Source organism: Podarcis filfolensis (genome assembly GCF_964270895.1).
Source record: "Podarcis filfolensis genome assembly, chromosome: 2".
NCBI classification, from domain to species: Eukaryota; Metazoa; Chordata; class Lepidosauria; order Squamata; family Lacertidae; genus Podarcis; species Podarcis filfolensis.
This window is the reverse complement of record NC_139605.1, coordinates 92,366,864-92,391,457: the sequence shown is the minus strand read 5'-3', so window position 1 is coordinate 92,391,457 and position 24,594 is coordinate 92,366,864. Positions and strand designations below refer to the sequence as shown.

The 24,594-nt window shown below is 42.1% G+C and overlaps 1 protein-coding gene across 3 annotated transcripts in view; it reads right to left on the bottom strand.

Annotated features, from left to right (window-relative positions):
- Positions 1-24,594, bottom strand: part of ABCC3 (ATP binding cassette subfamily C member 3) — a 77,795-nt gene that overhangs the window by 1,786 nt on the left and 51,415 nt on the right. For all 3 annotated transcript variants that reach the window (XM_083598056.1, XM_083598057.1, XM_083598055.1), the window contains 18 exons: positions 21,363-21,509; positions 20,914-21,001; positions 19,993-20,059; positions 18,119-18,245; positions 17,840-18,016; positions 15,956-16,123; positions 15,286-15,469; positions 14,407-14,509; positions 14,123-14,270; positions 13,079-13,286; positions 12,164-12,474; positions 8,632-8,831; positions 8,076-8,202; positions 5,834-5,935; positions 5,584-5,730; positions 2,951-3,109; positions 686-852; positions 178-372 (listed from right to left, as the gene is read on the bottom strand). In XM_083598056.1, coding sequence (XP_083454182.1) covers positions 178-372; positions 686-852; positions 2,951-3,109; positions 5,584-5,730; positions 5,834-5,935; positions 8,076-8,202; positions 8,632-8,831; positions 12,164-12,474; positions 13,079-13,286; positions 14,123-14,270; positions 14,407-14,509; positions 15,286-15,469; positions 15,956-16,123; positions 17,840-18,016; positions 18,119-18,245; positions 19,993-20,059; positions 20,914-21,001; positions 21,363-21,509 — 2,825 coding nt within the window. The remainder of the gene's footprint in view (positions 1-177; positions 373-685; positions 853-2,950; positions 3,110-5,583; positions 5,731-5,833; positions 5,936-8,075; positions 8,203-8,631; positions 8,832-12,163; positions 12,475-13,078; positions 13,287-14,122; positions 14,271-14,406; positions 14,510-15,285; positions 15,470-15,955; positions 16,124-17,839; positions 18,017-18,118; positions 18,246-19,992; positions 20,060-20,913; positions 21,002-21,362; positions 21,510-24,594) is intronic.

The window sequence follows — 24,594 nt, the reverse complement described above, 5'->3', positions numbered from 1 at the left end:
GCTGAAAGGCTTTTAAGCCATTTTTATTGATCTGATAGTGGGATTAATTGCAGGCTCTATATTAGGTTCACCTGTTTCCTTGGTTTAAGATGGGCAAATGCAAGTCAGGAATAGTCATACAGATTATTTTTAGGATGCCATAAAGATCATAGCTATGCTCTTGTCCTTCATAGTTACCTGGTGTAATCCATAATTGTATTCAGCCTATGTGCTATTGTCAGCACAGTACAGTCTTCAAACTGTGTTCGTATTGTCATCTGAATGAGATCATCCGTCTCAAGGTCGATTGCTGCGGTAGCTTCATCCAGAACCAGGATTTTGGTTTTGCGGAGAAGAGCTCTTGCTAAGCAAACAAGCTGCCTTTGGCCAACACTGGAAAAAGAAGATTAAACTTTTATTTCATTTCTTTATTCCGCCTTTCCTCAAAGAGGTTAGCAACAATAAATTAAAACCATCAAATACTAACAAAAACTGCAAAAGCATAAAAGCAGCAGAGATTAAAATAACATAAAGAAAGAGCAACCAGCCATACACTTAAAACAACTTCTAACAAGCTTTAAAGATTTAACAAAAAACCTTCCCAAGGGAAGGTCTTCATAATGAAATGAAAGGCTACTAGAACGGTAGCAAACCATTTTGCTGTAGGTTTCTAGTGGTATCAATTTCTTGAACCGATTTCAGTTACCTAAGGTTTTCTCCTCCTTCCGAGCATTCGTAATCCAGCATAGCTGGCTGGCTGCTGACAAACCTCTTCAAATTGGACAGTTCAAGAGCTTTCCATATTTCCTCCTCGGAATATCTATCAAATGGATCCAAATTCAGTCGGAGTGTTCCAGAAAAGAGAACAGGGTCCTTAACAAAATTAATACAATTCCATCAGCATACAGATAAAAACAACAACCTTGTCCCAGCTCCTGCCAACCTAGCAGTTCGAAAGCACATCAAAGTGCAAGTAGATAAATAGGTACTGCTCTGGCGGGAAGGTAAACGGCATTTCCGTGCACTGCTCTGGTTTGCCAGAAGCGGCTTAGTCATGCTGGCCACATGACCCGGAAGCTGTACGCCGGCTCCCTCGGCCAATAAAGCGAGATGAGCGCCGCAACCCCAGAGTCAGCCATGACTGGACCTAACTGTCAGGGGTCCCTTTACCTTTACCTATTGCTTGAATAGATTCTAACTCACTAATGTGGTTAAAACAAGAAATCATTTCTGTGGTCTGCATTACATTAGGAAGTGATGATATATCCAGCACCAGGTTTGACTCCCAGTGAGTGCTTTACAGTTGAATGGTCATATAATGGCTTTACAAGGTGGTCATATAAGCAAGACTTAAACCTCATGGCCTTTTGGGTTTGTGGTGTTTGGGAGCCAAAACGTTTGAGTTGCAAGGCGTTCGGGATCCAAGGTACGGCTGTAGTTTGTTTAAAGCATGTCAAACCAAATTTAAAAAACAAAGAAACCATTGTTAAGGTTAACTGGTTTGTCCATTTGGACAAAACAATAAACCAGAGTTAAGCAGAAGTGGTAGCGGAAGCTTCCAGACTCCTCTTCCCAGTTGCACAGTGGGCAGAGAGAAGTGTGAAAGCCAGGGGCTCACTCCAGCACATTTGGCTCTTTCACTGTAAACTATCGTTTAGCATGATGTGCAAACGTGGCCATAGTAAAATGACACCAGGACACAAAATAAGTTGTATTACATATTAAGAAGGGGAGGATGGATTTCAACATGAAGCTACAATTTTCAGTGGCAGTCATGCTCCTTATAACATAGGCTTCCATCTTAAGAAGTGAATTACTTGTGGTTGCTTGCACTAGTGCCGTGGTTGGGAGCCTCTGGCCCATGGGCCTAATTAGGCCTGCAAGACCTCCCCATTTGGCCTACAAGGGTATTTCAGCCAAGCCATGCCCCTGCTCTACACCTGATGCCATGTATGATGTTGGGTGTGGGGCAGGTAAAGACTTGCTTCCTGCCCAAAAGTGGCTTGCAGGCACTGCTGATTAACTGATTGACCTGGTTTACCAAGGCACATGGCTTTGCAAGCAGTGACCAACAGCTGAAGTCAGTGCTTGCATGGCACTGTGTCTTTGCCTCCTTAGTTTGAAATCGAAGTGCATGTGCAAAGGACAAATGGGTCCCCTGATGTCACTGTCACATCAGGTGATTGATGGCCCATGGGATGGGTGGGGATCCAATCCCCCACCCCTACACTAGTGTGCCGTAAGAAGCTGCTTTATGGCCTCCATGATGTTATTCTGATGAGTGTTATGACCAGTGCCATTTTGATGGGATAAAATTCTGTCACGGAATTACAACTTTCTTTGAAGTTCTCCCCAACCATTTAAAGGAGTGTAGGAAAAATACAAAAATAAATAAAGAACGAAAGTCTATTTTCCAGAAGCAAGGCTACACCCAATCCCTCACAATACATGAAGATAAGAATATAGCACCATTGGTGCTAAATCTGGGCCAGTGATACAAAAAAACCACCTACCGGTACTTACCAGGGATGGAGTATACAGAAAGATATAGCTGTGCTGCCCACTATAAGATTTCAGAACAGGAACTATCAGACCAAGAAAATAAAACTAAGAGTACTCGGCTACAGCTGTGAAAATATGGAATCTCTTCATTTTCTGAGGGATGTGTATGCCTATGAAACTTAGAGAGCAAGAGAAAACTTGCTTGAGTTGAAAATAGACCTTAGCAGGAATTGCTATAATGTTGTTCCATTTTTACAGCTCATTCAAATCCTTCCTCTTGGGTTCCCTGTTTATTCCTGTCCCGGGGCACAAAAGCAACTATTATAAAGCAAATCGTGTAACTGCTAGCCCTAGATACACAGCCTGACCTACCTTGCAAGCGTCTCACTTTACAAAAACATAACAAGCCCGGCTTGTTTGCCATATTAAGTTATATTTGGTGTATCACTCAGGGCATAGGTCAGCTTACCTGAGGAATTATAGTCAGCTTGGATCGTAAGTCATGAAGGCCAAGCTCTGAGATTCTTAACCCATCGATTTTGATTTCCCCCTCCACAGCTTCTAGGATCCTGAAGAGGCAGAGGGTCATAGACGATTTGCCAGCCCCAGTTCTTCCAACAATCCCAACCTAATTCACGTGTTTGAAAAATTAGGTTCAGTTAAATACCAGGACGTGTTTAGTTATCTTATGATATACCGTTTCACTTAAAAAACAAAACAAAAATTACCACTATCCTGATCTAGGTGAATTTTTAAAAATTGAATTGAATAGAAGAGAATCAAAAGAAAATGCACTGTTATACAACTGAATCTGTTCTAGGGATTTCTGTGAAGAAGTATGCTTATCAGTCAAGATGATAGTTAGGCCTCTGCCTATTAAAGGACTCTGCAGGGCTCTCTTCCTGCTCCCTGAGAAAGGGCCTTTTCTTAAGAGTGAAGCACTCTGGGGCAAGGTAGCCAGAAGTGTACATATGCCACAAAAGAGAAAAGGGTCCCCCTCTACTCACAGCTCTTTCTTCACTCTCTGTCCTCTAGCCACACACTTTCTCTTTACTACACTGTGCAAACCTTCTACACTGTTATAGGTATTTTTTGGTTACAGATAGGTAGCCGTGTTGGTCTGCCATAGTCAAAACAAAAAAAATTTTTTTCTTTCCAGTAGCACCTTAAAGACCAACTAAGTTAGTTCTTGGTATGAGCTTTCGTGTGCATGCACACTTCGTCAGACGAAGTGTGCATGCACACGAAAGCTCATACCAAGAACTAACTTAGTTGGTCTTTAAGGTGCTACTGGAAAGAAATTTTTTTTTTTGTTTTAATAGGTATTTTTTGTTTGGCAATATATTTTCAAATAAGCTAATTATGTATTGGCCTAATATTAGTGCCTTAATTCCCACTTCCCGCTACTTTTGGTCACCACCTTTTTTGGGAGGTAGGATACATTAATATTCTTTTTGTAGGATAATCAGCTTCATTTAACCAACATGCTTAAGCCCAAATAATGCTGGAAGGGGTTTACATCTGTCCTGCCACGCTTATCTCACCTTGCGAGACCCTAGGTAATCAAGATTCCCCCCCCCCCTTCAGTCTACCTGAGAAGCTCAATGTGCAGCAACCAGATCAGACCTCATGGCTCTTACAAGACACGCTTGAGTTCCCATCCCAATAACTTAGGAACTTTGACAACTTTTTCTGAATGCTGTATGGGAATGCTCATGAATCTGACATTTGGAGCTTTTGTAAGTAAACCATTCTTAACTTACCAAATGTAAGTCTTTTTCTATGCTATGGGAACAGGTTTGGAAATTTTAGAACTCACAAGGTCTAACAGCCTATATTCCATGCTTTACTTTGCTGCATATTTTGTGATTTACATCTCTGCTGGGGTTCTTTCACCAAAAAGCACTTGCCCCAAACCTGGATCTTGGCATCCAGGAAATTCTCCTTTCCATACCTATAGTTTCCCTTGCAACCAATACTTTTAAAGTTTTGATGTTCTTCTTTCTTTCTGTTACTGACCTAGCCGGTCTTTTTCTTTAATGTAGCCTTATACATTTTCTATTTCTGCACACACATTTTTCATTGCTTAAGCTTCTACAATTTCTTTTCTATTTCAAACAATTACTGCTTGCTAAATGTGAAAACAACAGTCTTTTGTCTCCTTAAAGACCAATGCATTTATTTTGGCATAAGCTTCCATGCACTAGAGTTCACCTTATCTATGGTTTCTAATTTAAAGTGCCACATTTTCTGTTCCTATAGGAGGGGCTTTGTTCATTTGCAATCTTTGTTTTTCCTTCCTTCCTTCCTTCCTTCCTTCCTTCCTTCCTTCCTTCCTTCCTTCCTTTCTTGAAAAGTGATGTTCTTCTGCATACCTGGGGTGCCCTGCAAGTATATAGAGGCCCCACCTTGTATCTAGGTGGCTCTGTTTCATTTCCCCCTGGTTGGCGTAGGGCCAGTTAATTTGTAATAGCTGAAAGGATGCTGATGGCATGTGTGAACATTGACAATGAAAGTTGTTACTGGAGGTGGAAACAGAAGCGGAAATCACAGAGCAGATGGGATTCTGGGGACAGGAAGCTGTCAGTTGAGGAAGATGCAATTCAGAAGTTGCTGCTTCTCCAAGCCACACTCAGTGCCTTCTTACAGTGGAGATGGGGTGAAAGCTAAATGGTAGAACACACACTGCTTTGCATGCAGAAGGTCCCAAATTCAGGCTCTGGCATTTCTGGGTAAGGCTGGGAAAGGCTCCTGACCAAAATGCTAGAGCCCCCCTACCAATCTGTGTTAGCAATACAGTGGTACCTCGGGTTAAGTACTTAATTCGTTCTGGAGGTCTGTTCTTAACCTGAAGCTGTTCTTAACCTGAAGCACCACTTTAGCACTATTTCTGGGTTAGCGGAGTCTGTAACCTGAAGCATATATAACCTGAAGCGTATGTAACCCAAGGTACCACTGTATTGAGCTTGATGAACTGACCCGGTACCAGGCAGTTTGTACAGTATGTTCCAATAGATGCACCAAATGAACTGAAAACAAAGTCTGCAAATTCAGGTTACTGCACATATAATTTGATTCTATCCATGGCAACTGTGATTGTACCTTTTCTCCACCTTTCACATTGAGGCTGAGGTCTTTCAGCACCAAGTCCAAGCCTTTCCTGTACCTTACAGAATAGTTTGCAAACTCCACTTCGCCCCGAGTGGGCCAGTCTTCTGGTGGCCTTTTGTCTTCAATTATCCAGGGAGCCTAGAGGAGAGAAAGAATTACAGCACGCAGTAGAGAAAGAATTACAGCGCGCACACACTGTTTCCAGAAGGAACTCTTCTCATTCAGACTATTAGGAACTGACCTCGGTTTCAGTTTCAGAATATTCCTTAACTCTTTCTACGGCCACAATGTTGCTTTCTAAGTCTGATGTCATCCTTACCATCCAGTTCAGAGACATTGTCACCTAAGAAACAACAACATGTTACCGGTTTGAGGAAAAGCACTGTCACAAATAAATAAATATATTAACCATCATATAGTGTGTGTGTGTGTGTGTGTGTGTGTGTGTGTGTGTGTGTGTGTATTTACCCACAGAGCAAAGGTGGTGCCCATTGGTGTTCAACTGGACTCCCTCTCAGCCCCAGCCGGTGCGGCCAAGAGTCAGGGATGATGGGAGTTGCAGTCCAACAGCAACTGGAAGGTACCAGACTGGCCTCTCCTGCTACAGACCATCCTTGAAATGCAGGGCTGAAATTCAGCTGATATTACGCTGAGTTGAAACAAACCATAACAGGTGAAGCTTTGAGAAATTAGGAAGTTCTGATATTATCCCCATTTGTATTGCTCCCCTTTTGGACCCGGAAGAAGGCAGAACAGGGGCATAATGGGGGAGGAACGGGGCAGGGTGCGCTTATGTGCGCTCCAACGATATGCATGGGGGCTGGGAATAAAACCCCCACCCCCCGCGCAAAATGGCCCATCGCCTGTATTGCTCTCTTTAATGTCTCAGAAGACATCACCTTTCTTCAGCTGCTTCCCCTCCTTCATAGAAGGATACAGCAATAAGAAAAAGGAAATACTGTAGCTTCCCATGCTTACAACATCACCATTTGGGTAAGCCTAATATTCCAGCATCTAATTTTATTGCAAATCCCTACAAGCAAATGAGCGTGCACACAGTACCTTCAATTTCCCTGAAACCTTTGAGGGCTTATTATAAACTATCAAAGGTATTGCTATTTCTTCTATTCCACTGAATATAAATGCACCGTGGTAGAATTCATTGCTTTGCCAATTTTAATGTGTGATCCCACTGTTACTTGGGATAGAGATTCAATCAATATGCCTCTCCTTTCTACAAAATCAGCATTCATAGCTTTTAAAGCTGAGAGGCAAAGCTCAAATCTTCTGATCTGACCAGATGTAATAGTATAGGACCAAGAATTTCACAAAGCAATTTCTCCATCAAAGATTGTTACTTCTGATTGAGGTACGGCAGTGCACTTTTTAAAGTGAAGCCCACTGTTTTGCTTCAGGATTTCATAGCCATATCGAATCTAACCCACCCTTAGTAAAGCTGATGACCTCACACCTTATTGAAAGGGTGCTTAAATCCCTTGTAGGTTGCCTAAACTGATGGCTACGATAATATGCTATGCTTAACTAAATGCCCTGCTGTGGGAAATTTAGCAGAATATAGTGTTAAAACCTTGGTGTAGTTTCTCCTCAGTTACCAAGAACAAGAAGCACAACACTGCCATCATAAGCTTCCTGAAGGCTCCCTTCACACTGCGAGAGCTGCAATTTCATCTGGCCCCCTCCTCTCTGGAGCTACATGGGGCAGGACCTTTTTGGCTGTGGCACCTTGCTTGCGGAGCTCTCCCCACCCTCCCCAGAGGCTCACCCAATGGTACCTGTGCCACTATCTTTTAGGCACCAGGCAAAACTTCTGGTTTTCCTAACCTCTGAAGATATTTTGATTGCCTTGCTGCGAATGGTGTGTGGTTGTTTTTTTAGCAATCTGTATTTTACTGTAGTTTTATTGTGTTTTCATTAGTTATGATAAACAGCCCTTGACATTTTGTGTTGGCAGGCAGCGTAGAAACTGTTAAAATAAATACAGGGGCATATATGTGCACATGAGCAGAACCAACTGTGGGAGCCATTCCCAACCAGCTGGCACCCTGCCAGGAGGGAGAGTGACATTCTTTTCCTCAACCAGAATAAATATTGCTTGCATTTAAATGCACAGCTAATGCATTGTTTTCACTCTGCACAGAATCTGGTTAACTCTGTGATTGGGCTTTTTAATATGGGGGGGGGGGGAAATCCCACAGACATATAAGCTGACAATCTTAGATGCAATCTTCCAAAAGCATTTCCTTTTATTCCTCGGTTTGTTCTTTATTTTCTTCCCATTTCTCTCAATTTTCTTTCAACCAGTCTTCCACACACCCACACCCTGAGCCCTTATTCGCCTGAAGGGTAGAAATGCCGCAGAATTGTGCAATTAAAGCCCAAATGCCTAATGAAAAGGTCACAGTATAATGATATTTCAGTTCCGCTGTTCAGATGAGCTCTCTCCTGAGACACATTCTACACACCTGCAATGCATAGGACACGGAAAGTCCAACCAGGCCAGGGCTCAGACTGTTTTTACTTAACACAGCAAAAAGGGCTGCAAAAAATACGACGCAGTTCCCTACAAATTCAACTCTAATTCCCAGCCACCTATTAAACGAGAAAACATAAAGAAGTAAATAGTACAGAACTCAAAATGCAACATGTGAAAACAAGTGGGATCTGCAACAAAATGCTGCAGTATGGAGTGCTACCCTTCAAGATACTCCATTCCATTACCCCTCCATTTCTTCCCCAGCATCACTCAGCCAGCATTCTGTGGTCACTCAATACTCTCAGCCCTCACTGGCTATTTTGGGAGTTCCAGCTCTTTTAGGATTTAAAAAAGATTTTATGTACTTCTGCAAACTTCTGCTGACGCCTCCCTCTTGTGTTGGGTGCTGCTGTTTTGGCTACATAATTAAGGGCATGCACAGCCCGAACATCAGAAACAGACGGAACGAGGAAGCTGTTTCTCTAGTTCAATCACTCAAATTATTTCCATTAACTTTTTTTTTTTAATTCAAAGATTGATTTTACCTGTTGGACACAATTGAGGGATAGTGACTTCTCTGGTTGTCATTCACCTTCATGTCGCTGAGACGAACAAAAGCTTTTCCTCTTCTATAAGCTCGGATGACGCTTGCTCCTGTGACGGTTTCCGAAAAATGAGAATATATGGGAGACCGGCTGACGGATTCCAGCCGCTTCAATTGGCGAGAGGTAGCTACGTAGAACCGCTGCCGTTGTTTGGTTCAAAGGCAGACAGGTAAAACAACAAAACAAAACAAAGAAACATAAAACCTTTTAGATATTTGAGCTGAACTATTAATACACTGTGCCATGTCTGTGCGACATAAGAGTGAGAAACACCCGGGATGGGGAAGCATTTCCTATTTCCAACTCTAAACCTAGGGACAATTGATTAGACACCAGAATCACATGGTAACGCTTTTCCTAGACTATCTCACTTTAGTACACAAATAATGCTCGCTCCACCACAAAAACTCCCTGTGCACAGAAAAACACAATGTCCGGGAGGACAGTCTTCTTCTGAGACATGTGGGCATCTTTGTGCACATGGAATTTATTTTATGGAGAAGCATTGAAATATATAGCCCCTGCACTTGCAGCCTGAAGAAGGAGAAGAAGAGTTTGGATTTGATATCCCGCTTTATCACTACCTGAAGGAGTCTCAAAGCGGCTAACATTCTCTTTTCCCTTCCTCCCCCACAACAAACACTCTGTGAGGTGAATGGGGCTGAGAAACTTCAAAGTATGACTAGCCCAAGGTCACCCAGCAGTTGCATGTGGAGGAGCGGGGAAGCGAACCCGGTTCACCAGATTACGAGACTACCGCTCTTAACCACTACACCACACTGGCTCCTAAAGTGGAATAGTCTGAAGAAAAGCACTATCCCTCAATGATTGCATAAGCAGGCTTCTATGCTGCAACTCTGAGAACGCACCCAATCATCAATTTACTGCCGTGTCTACCAGCCAGCCCACTGAGCTGAGTTTTTAACATTATAATGCAGACGATTGCCACTGTTACAGGATGACTTAAAGAACTATCCTACACTGGCAGAAAGGCAAGCTTGCCAACAAAAAGAGCAAAGGGAGGTCCTGCTGTGCAGTTATGATGTTCCTATTGCTGCTTCCTAATGTTTCCTAAGGGCTTGAAAACATTTCTTGATTAACTGGTGCAATTGATCTATTCATTTGGTAAATGCAGATTTTCATCATCATTGTCATCATCGTTATTTTTAATCTGAGCTCCCACACAATGCATTTCTTCATTCGGGTAGTGCTTTTAAAATGGGCTTTAGAGTAGCTGGTCTGTGTAATTTATGCTTAGAGAAACTGTCATTAAAATTTACTCAAAGAGAATGCTCTACCATTTCAATTGTTAAGTGATTGCTTAAAAGGGAAGCTGTTAATCAAATAGAAATATTCACATTCGACTGACAGCCTCATGGCCTGTGTGTGTGTCACTTACGGACTCACTGTTAAGACCGTGTTCATGGAAGGCAGTCTTACTTGGCTACGAGTGATCACCAAAGAAGAAGTGGTGTGTGTTTTGCGTTTGTTCCCAACAACATGCTATCACAGATTCTGGGGCTTGAATTGGGAACTTCAGAGGCTGAGATTTAAGGCCTGTGGGTACTTTGGCCCAAAGGCTATTGTTAGATACAAAAGGGAATGTGGTATGGTGAGTTCTAGATGGGTTCTTCATGGGTGGGTCTAGCTGGCCAAATCTTCTGCCCAAGGTTAAGGACTTTTCCACAACTGTAACTCTTTCTAGGGGAAAGTTTCCACATGCTTTGAATTGCTCCTTCAGGGTATGATGGAAGGTGAGGCCACTGCCTCTGGGGTGATTGTTTGTGGATTGACTTGCTGCTAGATGAGAGACTGGAGCTACCCAGGGAAGAGGGGATGTGAACTAAGCTGGTTACTACGTGAGAGGCAGAATGCTGCAGAATCACAGAACTGTAGAGTTGAAAGGGACCCTGAGGATAAACTAGTCCAATTCCCTGCAATGCAAGAATATGCAGCTGTCTCATACAGGGACCAAACTCGCAAAACCCTGGCATTATCAGCACCATGTTCTAAACAGCTGAGCTTTTTTAAGAGATGAATTTAACTCATAAATGTATAGTTTACCCAGTGTGGTAGGTGGGCACTTGGTTATTTTGCTATTTTATACTGATTTTGATTGTTTGCTTGTATTTATTGTGCTCTTATTGTATTTTTCTTTTGTATTAATATTTTGTCCACCACTTTGGAAGCCTCTGAGCTGGAGAGGAGTATGAAGCCTTGGGATTTGCAGGCCTGGTATCATAAAAGATATATGGTTTTCTGCTTGGTCAACAGAGCAACGACCTTGGAGATAACAGAACGGGGGGGGGGGGGAATGTGTGGCCCTCCAGATGTTGCTGGGCTGCAACTCCCATATTGACCACTAGCCATGCTGGCTGGTGCTGATGGGTTTTCAAGTCCAACAACATCTAGGGAGAAATAAGTTCTCCATCTATCATAGAAGAAGCCATGGGTTGCCAAAGCAGTGTCCATGGGTGCACCTGCACTGGTTTTATGGGTCAGCGTTTGCTAAACTATGTCTAGTTAAAAGCTGTCTCCAAAAGGAATACCCCTTTGATAGAGGGATGGCTATCTAAAACAGGGGGGAATGCCTCCATCAATTAAGTTAGTATTTTTCACAGAAAGTTTAATTGATTTATGGGTTGTGATTTGTGAACTTCTATTTCTCAATTAATGAGAAAGCAAACTTCCCTTAGAATATATGTTCTTACTCTGTGGCATTGCAATATTATACCCTTGTCTGCCTTTTCATTAGTGATTACTTTATGAACAACAAAAAAGCAATTAAAAAGTGAGAGTGCTTTGAAAACATGCAAGAGCTGCTATGAAAGGTCCAGAGAGCCACAAGAGTCTTGTCTAAGGCTGCTGGTGAGTTAGCCACCTCTCCTGTTCTATGTCTCCTATTCCCTTCTTGCTGTGCCTAACAGCAACTAAACATTGCAAAAGCTATTTTGCAGAATGTAAGAGACTTCAGACAATCCTACTTTGGAACTTCAGCTTCTGCATTCAAAGTAACTGAATCCAGTATTAACACACATACAGTGGTGCCCCACAAGACGAATGCCTCGCAAAACGAAAAACGCGCAAGACGAAAGGGTTTTTCGGTTTTTGCGTCGCTTCGCTAGACGATTTTCCCTATGGGCTTGCTTTGCAAGACGAAACGTCTTGCGAGTTCTTGCGAGTTTGTTTCCTTTTTCTTAAAGCCGCTAAGCCGTTAATAGCCGCTAAGCCGTTAATAGCCGCTAAGCCGCTAAGCCGCTAATAGCCGTGCTTCGCAAGACGGAAAAACCGCAAGACGAAGAGACTCGTGGAACGGATTAATTTTGTCTTGCGAGGCACCACTGTATTAAGGGATGCACATTTGGGGCTTGAAATACTAAAAAACAGAACGATTATGCCAGCCACCTAACATTCTGGTAAAAAAATAAAGAAAACAAGCAATGAAGCCAAAAAAGGTACTTATCCCAATTACCTGGGCAAAGAAGTATAGGATTGCCAGAGGTATTATAACCACAGCAAAGAGTGGGGTGCTTGCTATGATCACAATCATTGTTGACACAGAAACAAAGAAGGTTCCCAGGAACATCAAGATAGTTGGCGGTATCACTTCATCGATCACATAGATGTCTTTCGAGAAGCGGTTGATGATTCGGCCAATTGGAGTTGTGTCATAGAAAGACTGTGGGGTGTGGAGTTTGTTCTCCAGCAATCCGGAGTGGAGAGTACGAGCCGCTCTGATGCCACCCACTGCCAGAGTAAAAGAGGAGATCAGGACAAAAACCCCTGTTTGCAAAAGGGAGAAATAAGCAGAAGACTTGAGTGTACCAACTGAATGTGGCCCTGTTCTCATCGTAACTTTGCAACTCCTCTAGCAGGCTATACGAATCGACAGCAACACCTCGTGCATCAAGTGATGGATGGCAGGAGGTTGCATATAGAGAGATTAGACTGTGATTTTTAAATTCTACAAATATTTTCTGGCTGGTTTGATTGTAATTTTATATGATATGACTTTTGATCAATTTTGTTTAATAAAGGGCAGGATATACATTTTACAGCTAAATAAACAAACCAACTTTTATTGTGTAAGGAGCAATGTAGACATCCCTATATATGATATAGGGATATTTGTTCCTAGGGCAGAATTCGACTTTGTGTTGTTGTAAACATTTAAGCTTGCCAGACAGAATGATACAATTAAACTTCTGGCTCTTCACGGTTTTCCTCTGTTCTTTTCAATCCATTTACCTGAGAATGCCATCAGACCTTTGTCCTAGACCACTGTTTAAGAACCACCAGTATATTCCATACCACACACCATTTCCTCTAGCTCCGCTAGCAAGGTGTATTTAAATCTATAGGAGCAGTAGCAAATAACACACTTAACCTTGCAAGAGACCCAGGGCAGCATAGACTCCGACTCGCTTGCCCACGTTGCGCTGAGTGCCATTTATTACCGGTTCATTGGTCCAGTCACTGAGCCACACGTTGGCCCCGACTGCAGAAGCATTTTGACAGCAGTACAGGAAACATATAAATAAAGAAACTAGGGGGCCAACAGCCTTCATGTATTGCCAGAAAACAGTCAGTTTGACCTGCAGTTTGAGACAAAATAGAGTTTGTTTAGTTTATAAAAACTAATGCCTTTAATTTCACAGAAAAACTAGCCACTTGCCAGAGCCAGAATTTGTGCACAGAGTGAACTAGGAATCACCAACATGAAATCACATTATGCAGGCATTCCTGAAGGCAGAAAATGTGGATGTCCAGAGTAGAGGTACCATATGGAAAACATAGAACTGTTACAGAAATAGAAGCAATATATAGCCAGGGAGGATTCATACTTGATGAATCTAAATAAAGAAGAGTCCCATGTAATGGGAAAAAATATATATGTGCTGTGTGTCAAAGAGCAATGAGAAAGTGTTAAGTGGTGTTTCAATATATTATTGGGAAAGCCCTTTCCGTCAACTGCAAGCCAACCTTCAAAGGACCACATCTGACTGATGGGCAAGGCTACCCACCCAGAAGTTCTCCACTGCCACAAATTATGCAGCTGAGTTTCCTGAATTTGTCTGCTCCTATGCTAGGTAAAGGTAAAGGGTCCCCTGACCATTAGGTCCAGTCGTGACCGACTCTGGGGTTGTGGCGCTCATCTCGCTTTATTGGCCACTGGTCATGTGGCCAGCATATCTACTTGCACTTTGACGTGCTTTCGAACTGCTAGGTTGGCAGGAGCAGGGACCAAGCAATGGGAACTCACCCAGTCGCGGGGATTCAAACTGCCGACCTTCTGATCGGCAAGTCCTAGTCTCTGTGGTTTAACCCACAGCGCCACACGTGTCCCTCCTATGCTAGGTACTTTTTAATAAATTAGGAAGCATCTTTGAAGAAGTAAAGTGTCCTTATTGTTTAAGCAAACCTTTCTTACCGTGCCAGTTTCAGCAGTTTCTGCCTCAATGAGTTTGTTAGGACTTTTCTTGGGTTGAGTTGTCTCAGGTGGCTTTTTATCACACACTCTTCTTTTCATTGACATTTTACCAGGGCATTCTCCATCTGAAGATATTACACTGAGCTCTCTGTGTTTTATATATTAAAATGGGTGGGGTGGAGGAGAAAAATAAGAATTATGGTAATTATGCAGCTGAATGACAGAACAGGCAAGTTTGCTCAATTTCTGTAGTAACGCCTTTAAAGAGAGGTTTCAGGGTTTACCTTAGGAATTGCTTACGGACTTCGTTTGTCACTGGTTCATTGTCTGCCAGATCTATGTGGTTGCTGAGTGTGTCTTCAGCAAGCAGGACCTCCTCATCTTCCACTAATGCAATGGGATAGGAAATATTTAGCTTATTTTGGCTTTTTGCTGAGCCAATCTTTTAGAAAGGTTTTGCTGAGTGTACAGCTTCCCAAGCCACAAACAAAGACTGAAAATCAAGAAGGAAGTTCAACTCTTTAGGGAAATTTAAGAGGGCTTCGGTGTGTTTGGGTTTCTAGGCAATATCTGAATAATCAGGCCTGGGATGCCAGCTTTGACACAAGGAGTGGGGCTAATAGGGTCCCATGATACAGCATTGTGGACCTTGTGAATTATAACTAGTATACGTGCAAGCATTTCTGGAAAGAAATAGGATTGACTGATGATTCCAGGGCATTATAATTATACAAGTGTAATGAGGAGGTGGGGGAAGAAGGTAAAGAAAAGCCTCATCTCAAGGAAAAACCAACCTACCAACCTACAGCTAGCTACTTCCAATCCTAATTCTTAATCACAGCCTTTTCCCCTAGTAGTAAACAGAGTGATGGCACTAACTAGACCAGGTTGCAAAAGGATCCCCTGGTCCACTCAGTTTCAATTCTCTACAAAAATGGGGGGGACCCCAATGTTCTTGAATAGTAGGCATCTTTGTTGTCCCCCCCCAAGTTTTTTTTAAGGGCTACATTTATACATATATGGGAAAGTGCTCATCATTTTGTATGCTTTTTCTTTAAAAAAAGATTTAAACTCAGTTCCAGACTGCTCCTAGCATTTCAATCTGGCATGATGTAACTAACAGTCTGAGGATAAATTTGAGGCAGGGAGGTGGGAATCCTTACTTGTAGGCTCATCTTCTTCTATGTCTTCATCAGGTGCAAAATTGCGGAGGAACTCTGCAAAAGCCTGGTTTTGTTGCAAAAGCTCTTGGTAGGACCCCATTTCAGAGACTTTGCCATCAACAAGTACAACAATGTGGTCCACCTGTGGCAAAAAATTGATGCTGTGGGTCACCAGAATTCGAGTCTGAAAAGGGAAACAAGACAATGGTCAGGCGATACTCATCCTGCTTTTGTTTTAGCAAGGTAAGAATTAAAACAGGCAGTTTGTCAAGAAGCTGCAATTTGCGATTACTGCAAACAGTCGTGTAAGAACGAAACCAGTTAGAAGTCATCTAAGCCTGAACAAAATAGGATTGCTTCTAAGTTGCACGTTAGTGCAAAGCTGCTGCTATAAAACAACATATGACTGAGAATGGGGAAGTGGGCTTTTTGGGTGGCAAAGGAGGTCAACTTCCACACTAAACATGTTCTGAGATCATGGCTTACATAGTTTCAATCATTTCTACTTTTAATCATTTTAGGGAGACTAGAAACTCTCTCTGTCTCTTCCCTTCCCTTACCCAAAGAAAAGCAAAGTTTCACACGATTCTACATGTGCCACCATGTTCCTGTACAGTACTATGCTGAAGTGACTGCAGACATGGAGAATTTTAGATGTTTGTTAGCTCACTTTTCCTTTAAGCATTCCTTCTGGTCCAATAACTTGGTCAAATATGTGTTTGGCCACATGGGAATCCACAGCTGAAAGGGGGTCGTCTAGCAAATAAACATCAGCCTCGCTGAAAACAGCACGGGCAAGGCTCACTCGTTGCCGCTGGCCACCTGAGAGATTGATGCCCTGTGTGATGGGGAAAAGAGAAAAAGCACACCATAGCTTTTAAATTCAACACTGCTACCAGCTTCAGCAGGAGCAGGGTGAAAAAAACAACTGCAATATCTGTATGGTCAATAGCTCAAACATTCTATTACAATGTCCATGGGCTGCTTGTTATAAATCAATGGATGTTGATCTAAAGTAAAAATATTAGAGACAGTCCCTGTGAAGAAATGGTGGAGAAATTTAAATGTAAAAATGTTGCTTGTGACAGTTGTCTTGCAGTTAACTGAAGGGGGGTGGTAGTCCTAGCCGTTGTGCGAGAGATGCATTGTATTGGGGTTCAAGTGGCAATGACAATATTCCTGAAGATGGTTAACACATCTGATGATGGTTATCTTGGGAGATTTCAGCTATATCAAGTTGTTTAGAGAACACTGCTTTTATATGATCCAGTGGAAATCAAAAAGGTCAGAATATGATAGGTCCTTTCGTGGACATTCCATTCAGATCTACAGTATTGGCCCGAATATAAGCCGCACCCACTAATAAGCCGCACCTTTAAAATTCAAGGGGAAAAGAGAAAAAAAGAGAATACCCGAAAAGTTACAATAGCTAAAATAGCAAATTGCTATTCAATTGTTACAATAATAATAATTTATTATTTATACCTCACCCATCTGGCTGGGTTTCCGCAGCCACTCTGGGTGGCTTCCAACAGAATATTAAAATACAGTGGTACCTTGGGTTACATATGCCTCAGGTTACATACGCTTCAGGTTACAGACTCCGCTAACCCAGAAATAGTACCTTGGGTTAAGAACTTTGCTTTAGGATGAGAACAGAAATTGTGCTCCGGCGGTGTGGCGGCAGCAGGAGGCCCAATTAGCTAAAGTGGTGCTTCAGGTTAAGAACAGTTTCAGGTTAAAAACGGACCTCCAGAATGAATTAAGTACTTAACCCGAGGTACCACTGTACAATAGTCCATAAAACATTAAAAGCTTCCCTAAACAGGGCTGCCTTCAGATGTCTTCTCAAAGTCTGGTAGTTGTTTTTCTCTTTGACATCTGGTGGGAGGGCGTTCCACAGGGTGGGTGCCACTACTGGGAAGACCCTCTGCCTGGTAACCTGTAACTTCGCTTCTTGCAGTGAAGGAACTGCCAGAAGGCCCTCGGCGCTGGACCTCAGTGTCCGGGCACAACGATGGGGGTGGAGACACTCATTCAATTATACTGGACCGAGGCCATTTAGGGCTTTAAAGGTAAGCACCAACACTTTGAAATGTGCTTGGAAATGTACAGTTTTGCTGGCACTCACACCCCTAAATGGCAAATGTAGAAGAAAATCCTGTGGGTACTAGAGAGGACCCACAAGTGGGTTAAACAGTCTCAAGCTTGCAAATCGGCAATAAAACATTTTTTGTTCTGTTTTACCATATGTCTGTTTCAGCAGCAATATCGTAAAAGCCAATTTTTGTAAGGTCACGGCTTATATTCAGGCCAATATGGTATTAGTCCGTAATTATAGGCCAATGGTGTCTTGAAACTCCAGTGAACCTGGTGATTCGTTGCAGGGTTCTGGCTGGAGAGGGCAGGCTTAGCACTGAGGTCAGTCAAGCCAGTCAGCTTGACCGCATCTGGAAGGTTGTGAAGACACTTAGTGAGGAATGACTTGTGTCATTCCTTGGGCATACCACCTTGGGCAACCATCACCACCTACATTTGCTGTAAAAGACCTTACCTTCTCGCCTATCTCAGTCTGATCTCCCCCTGGAAGCATCTCGAGATCTTGCTTCAAGGCACATGCCTCTAAGACAGTTTGGTACTTCTTCTCATTATGAAGATGGCCAAACAAGATGTTATCTTTCAAGGTGGCATTCTGGATCCAGGCTAGCTGGGGAACGTAAGCGACTGAACCCTAAAAGGAGGTATCAAAAACATACATAAAGCAGATCAGTTTGCACGCCACAAATATTTTCCAAATGCTCAAAATGGATACAATGCTGTACTGTGAACCAACCTTCACGGCCACGTTCCCATGGAGCTTTTCCATGTCTCCAAGAAGAGCAGACACCAAGGATGACTTCCCACAGCCAACATGTCCAACAACAGCCACCAAAGAACCACTAGGGACCAACCAATTGATGCTGTAGGGAGTAAAAGAAGGTAAAACTGAGGATGGACTAATTTGCTGACACAAAAAAAATGGAACTAGTTAATGTCAAGATAATAAAGCCAAGCAGAATCCTGTGGCATCTTTAAAATATTGTGACATAAGCTTTTGTAGGTCATAACTGATGTTATCGGATCTTTTGAGCTGTTTTTATTGCACTAGACTTAAGATAGTTGCTCTCTGGAATTTCCATCATAAAGTAAAAAACATGTCTGTCTTTCTTTACGTGCTGTGTTTAAGCACAAGGTATGTACTCTCCTTGGCAGGAATTCAACACAGCATTCCACCAGAGATTCTGTTTAATCAGCTTTCCCCAGATTTGGTCATGTGGTCAGGGAAAGAATAAAGAATGTTGACTGGAGAGTTAATGCCTTCAGAAGAGGGAAGCCTGAAAGATGTCATGACAACACATAGGAGTCTTATAGCCAACTTAAAAAAATAAAGAGACACAATTAGATTCCATTTGTAGTGAGTTGCAAAGAGCTCCCTACCATTTCCCAGCTGACCTTTTTCAACTTTGGGTCATATGTCCCTTTTTGTATGTGTTCAGCTGAATGAGATTTTACTTTTGCAGTGGTGCACTAAAACAGAGCCATGATTTATTTACTTACTTACACATGTTCCTGTTGCAAGTCACCACATTTCATAAGTTGTCCGTGTGCGCACTAGATTTGATGAGTCATGACTTGGACAAATACCAAAGCTTTTCACAAGACAATTTCAAGGCACTAAGAAGCGCTGAAAAAGTCTACTCATGCTGACTTGGCATCTGAAAGGCAGTCATGTGTCCCTCCTCCACCCGTAGGTTCCCAGATGCCTTAATCATATAGGCTGCCTGTAATTTGTGCCTAGATTAAGATAGTAACTGTCTTGGCAGCTGTATGTAATGCTGGCAGAGATACTGCCAGATAGATTTGGCAGATAATTTTTTTAATGCAGCAGGTTGCTTCACAAGTAACCAGAGTAACTCTATATCTTCAGTGCTTTCCCCATGTTTACGGTTGCCACACGTCCGTATTTTCCCAGACAATACCAGAATTTCACTGGCAGAAGTGACGTCCAGGGGGAATTTCCGAAAAGCAGCAGTTTGTCCTGGATCTTCGGCAACACAACTGAAAAATCTCTCCTTTTTGCTCAACAATTTATTTGTGTTCGGATAGCTGCCTGAAGCCCAGGGAGCGCAGCGGCAGTTGACGCTGCGCTCCCCGGGCTTCAGGCTGCAGGCTGCAGGCTGCCATCCGCAAGCCTTCGGAGTGTTCTGAAGGCTTGCGGATAGCTGCCTGAAGCCTGCATTCACTCCATAGGACGCACACAAATTTCCCCTTCATTTTTGGAGGGGAAAAAGTGTGTCCTATAGAGCGAAAAATACGGTACATTTTGAAAATGCAAAATTTCAGTGTATAAAGCAAACAAAAAGCAAAAAGTAGAAACAAGCATGGACACAATCCAGTCAAAGCTGCGCACTTTTATGTCCCATTAATTCTAGGTAACCATGTGTTTAATTATACCTTTGAATACTGAATACTGAATACTCTTGCCCCATATTTGGCAAATTTATGGAACTGTTTTAAAAAAAGGTAACGGACCCCTGACAGTTAAGTCCAGTGGCAGATGAGACTGGGGTTGCGGCGCTCATCTTGATTTACAGGCCGAGGGAGCTGGCTCCAAGTTATAAGCAGTAAGGAAATTCCAATATGTACAAGTGAGTAAAGCTTGCTTACTCTTTCAGAGCTGGCTCAAGATCCTTTGCCCAGCTGAATGTTCCATCTCTTACAGTAACAGCATACCCTGTATTTAAGAAAAGAAGACATAATCTAATGCTGCAGTCCTATACATAATCAAATTCAGTGGGACTTCTGAGCACGCGCATCAGATTTCACAGTGGCTAGGGGGAGTGGGCAAGCAGAAATCTCAAACTGGGCCTCTTTAATGAGAAGGAAGTGGTGGGGTAAAGGACTGGTGAGATGCATTTGTTGATGAGCTATGGGGAACACAAACGTTTTCTTCTTTTTTGTTGCTCAAGCAGCACTCTGTCACGTGCCCGACCACAAGTCATGCCGTTGAGGTCAGTGCCAGATCAACATTTCAAACTACTTTTTTTGAAAAAACACCGCCACCACTTTGGAGAGCTGGTAGATGTGGAATGCTACGGACTGACGGGACTCTGCAGTAACATCCATAATCCTCTATGCAGCTGTTGTGTTTATGGAATAAGAAGGGAAACTTTTAAAATAAGAGACATCCAGCAACCACAGCTTAAATATTTATCCAGTAGCAATTACTGAAATGCACACTTGTTTATCTCCCCTAGCCAGGCCTGGCCGTTCTCTGGAGATTATACCCAAGTGCTTTGTGCAGTCTAATTCTTAGCAGCTCAAGGACGGCTCAACACTTCCTTCCCCCCTTTTCCTGCAAATGGAGAGGCTTTCTCAAATGGAGAGGCCAACAGAGGGCCACCTGGGAGGGTGCTTCACAGGAGCAGGCATAAGTCCGAGAAGCTCCAGCTTGCTGCCTTGATGTTAGAAACACACACAGGCTACAACTGTGGGGCTGCATTAACCAAAGATGAGACTCCTACCACTTCTTCCTCCTCCACTATCCAGCTCCACCATACAAATGAAATGACTCCAGTGTATTATTACCTGGAGTAATTAACTTGGTTTCAACACAGCCTGGATCAAGTTCATCATGTGACAAGAAGTGCTGAATCCTCTTCAGTGAAACGCTCGTCTAGCAGAACAAACAAACGAAAAGGAAAAAAAAAAAACACGAAGAAATGAATTTTCATTATTGCGGTCCTAAGGGAAGAACTGTGCATTAATTCAGGAGGCTATTTATCTGCCGCTCAAATTGTTTTGCTGGTGCAAATAGTACAAATGGGCAGTTAATAAGCATCAGCCCTATGTACAGTGTGCTACTATAGTCTGGTTTGGAGGTGGCCCCTACATGACTGGGGTAGGGCACTGGATTTAAACCAACAGGTTGGTCATGGTCACGTCTGGCTTGGTTCAGACACCCACTCCTTAAGTTATTTTTACATTTGGTATAGCCTTTGCGTTTTGTTTAAATAAAGGACTGGCAGCATTCTTACCTGTGCGATGTTGCTAATGACCTGGGGGAGCATATTGAGTGGGAACCTGAGGAGATTAAAGAGGGAGAGAGACACAAAGGCTTTTTCTGCATCAAGGATGTTGTTTTCATTTACGGTGACATAAACGGCAAAGGTGGTCAAGGCAACCTGGAAGCCAGAAAAATAAATTGAATAAACAACACCTGTCGGCTTGATTTTTTTTAAGGGAATCAAATGTAGCCTTCCTGGAAATATAAGATCTGAAAGGAACAATCTGTATGGGATGAAGGAACAATTGGTTGGATTATTTGACATGCTAATACGCTATGGAACAAGAAAGCATGGCACCACTCCACAAAAATGCAAATATAATACAAAGGAGTACAAGGAATTCAGCCTCCAGAAGGTGTTTCATAATAGCAGCAGCAACTCAGTATTCTATAACAATACTGAATTGGTCCCCCTGACCACTATGGATCTGATATGCAGAGCATGGGGGCAGAAGATGTCCCTGTTCTCCTTTCTCCTAGTAAAGTTGGGAAATTAATCTTGCAGAGCATTCTGCTACAAGGAGAACTACATGAAATAGCTACCCTTTCTCACAGATCTTCTAGTGTACCTCAACTCCACACTGAACAGTGTTACCTTAAAGAATGAGGAAAGCTGGTGTAAACAAGGTGAGGCAGGATAGTTACTGCTTGTTGTAGAAAGTCCACTGTGTCATAAAGGCCATTCCTAAACACCCCAAACTCAAAATTAATGTTTCAGAATATAGTCTGCTTACTTAAACCAGAATCTCAGCTGCACATTATAGCATGTTGAGCTCTTTTAACTTGCCCTTTCCTGCCACGTAGGCACAGTAGTAAACTCATTTCACAGATATAGGAAATATTTAGGAGAAGTGATGACCTTCCCCCCCAAACTATCATCATGCCATGGTATGATTCGGTCAAAGAATACTGTGCAAAGTTTTGGTTGTCCTGTCTCAAGGAGGGTATCTATGAGATTGCAGAGGTATAGGGAAAAACACAATTTAAAATTATGAGATGGGATAGGAACAAAGCTAAGTCCTGTTCAGAGTTCCAGCCAGCCATGCCCTTTTCTACAATATTCCATTCCAAAACTTTATGGCAATTGCCTTTATGTAAGCAAGTCATTCAGTGATCCAAGCAAATGGTGGAACATTCCATACAAAATATAATTATCCTAATCACACAATCCATTTCAATATCCAGTACTGTATCTTTTACAATAAATATAAAAATTACAATAAAAAACCCAGACTCCCATTACAGAAATGGATCCTATCTATTTATTATTTAATTTAACACTTTGGCAAGAAGAGTTGGCAGATTTCTACTATATGACATTCTTCATCCTCCATTATTCTTAATCATGTAGGCATTCAGTGCATTCCCTTTTAATAGACAAAACTGCAAACTAGCTAGATCAAATTAAATCATTTCGAGTTCCTTTGCACTCTTGTTTAATCATTCTAATTGTGCTAATTAATCATCTTGTGCTTTCCTGAACCTTGTAGGACTTGTGATGTACAAAAAGCCTGCCTTATTATTGTTTGACTACATATTGCAGTAGAAGGTTAAAACACAAAAAAAATGGGATGGATTTATTCTCCTCTTAAGCTCGATTCAGTCTCTGACCTTTTTTCTCTGTTTTCAGCTGAGCATTCTTTCTGTTAGTGTCGAAACTACACTTACAGAACATCTTTAAACTTAGGAAATGATAACATACGCTTTAGATAAAGAGTTTGGAGGAAGGCTATCTGATTAGCTACTAAAGATAGTATTGTTAATATTTTCTGCTTATGATGTAAATGGGTGAAGATGAATATCTTTGGGAGTGAACAGAATTTAAAGCACTTCATGGTTAGGTTAACAGGAAGGGGGCTTGAGGGTCAAAAAAAGGGAACTCAGTCATGATATAAAAGTCAAGCATTTTAACCTGGGAATGTAATTGATTTTGGCGGAGATGCTGAAAAATAAATATTATTCCCAGATAATAGCTGGAAATCTTGATAAAATTAATTGTCCACTGTTATAGAATGCTGAACTTAGTTCCTATTTTTTTTATTAACTGTGACCTTTTCTCATTTTTTTAATTAAAAAAAAATCTTGTCAGTGTAAATTCTGTCAGAACACACAATGAAGCTCAAAGAAGTACGCTTCCTTCATCTTATATTGCCTAGTTAGTTGATAATCTAGTCCTATCTAAATACTGGGGGTAAGATAGTCTCTTAGGAGGGTGGAAATGTGACATATTTGATTTGTTAGCAAAAATACTAATAGGTTCTGTATCACCCAGTCCATTCCATCTATCCTAACAACAGTGAAACAGCATTTTATAGCACTAGAATTCAGGGTCACTCTTTGAAACTGTCTGGCAACGGCTACAAGATAAGGCAGGGAAATGTATTTCTTCATACACTTACTCAAGTTATGGAATTCACTGCCACAAAATACTGGGGATGGTTACTAGCTAAAATGATTTTTTTAAAAGCAGGGGTGGATAACTGTGGCCAGGTTTTACTTTCTTTATTTTTACTCTTAACTTTCACCACTCAGCATGGGTGATTAACAGGGATGACGGGAGTTGTATTTCAGCAACACCTGCAGGGCTATAGGTTCCCTATCCCTGTTTTAAAGGATTATACACATCTATAGAACATAATGGCTGCTGGCCAAATGCAGCTTTCATGTTCACAGGAGATACTTCTGATTCTGGGGACAATGAACAGGTACAGGATTGTGTTTTTCCATCATGAGCTTCCCAGGCATAACTGACTAGTCCTAGTTGAAGACAGAGTGCCAGACTAGATGGAACTTTGACCACTTATACTATTTTTTTTTAAGTAGTTTCAGAATTTGGCAATGTGAAGGATAGCCTACTACAGGCTTAATATTTTTTATTTAGCAAGTAAGTAGACAGCCCAGGAAAGTCCAGATCAAACCAATTTTCTCTCTTTATTATGCTTTCCAGGAAGAGAATTATAATTACATTATTATGAGTAGCAGTAAAATTTGCCATGCTTAGAGTAAGGATGGAAAACCTGTGACACCCCCCCGCCCCGCTCCAGATGTTGAAACTGCAACATCCAGCATCCTCAACTGGCTGGGGTTGATGGGAATAGATGTCCATCAAGCTCTGGGTAGCCACAGGTTCCCCGTCTTTGACTTACGGAGAACTCATGCTCAGTCATCTTTCCTCTCCTGTAGTACTGCATCTTTTCATAGGG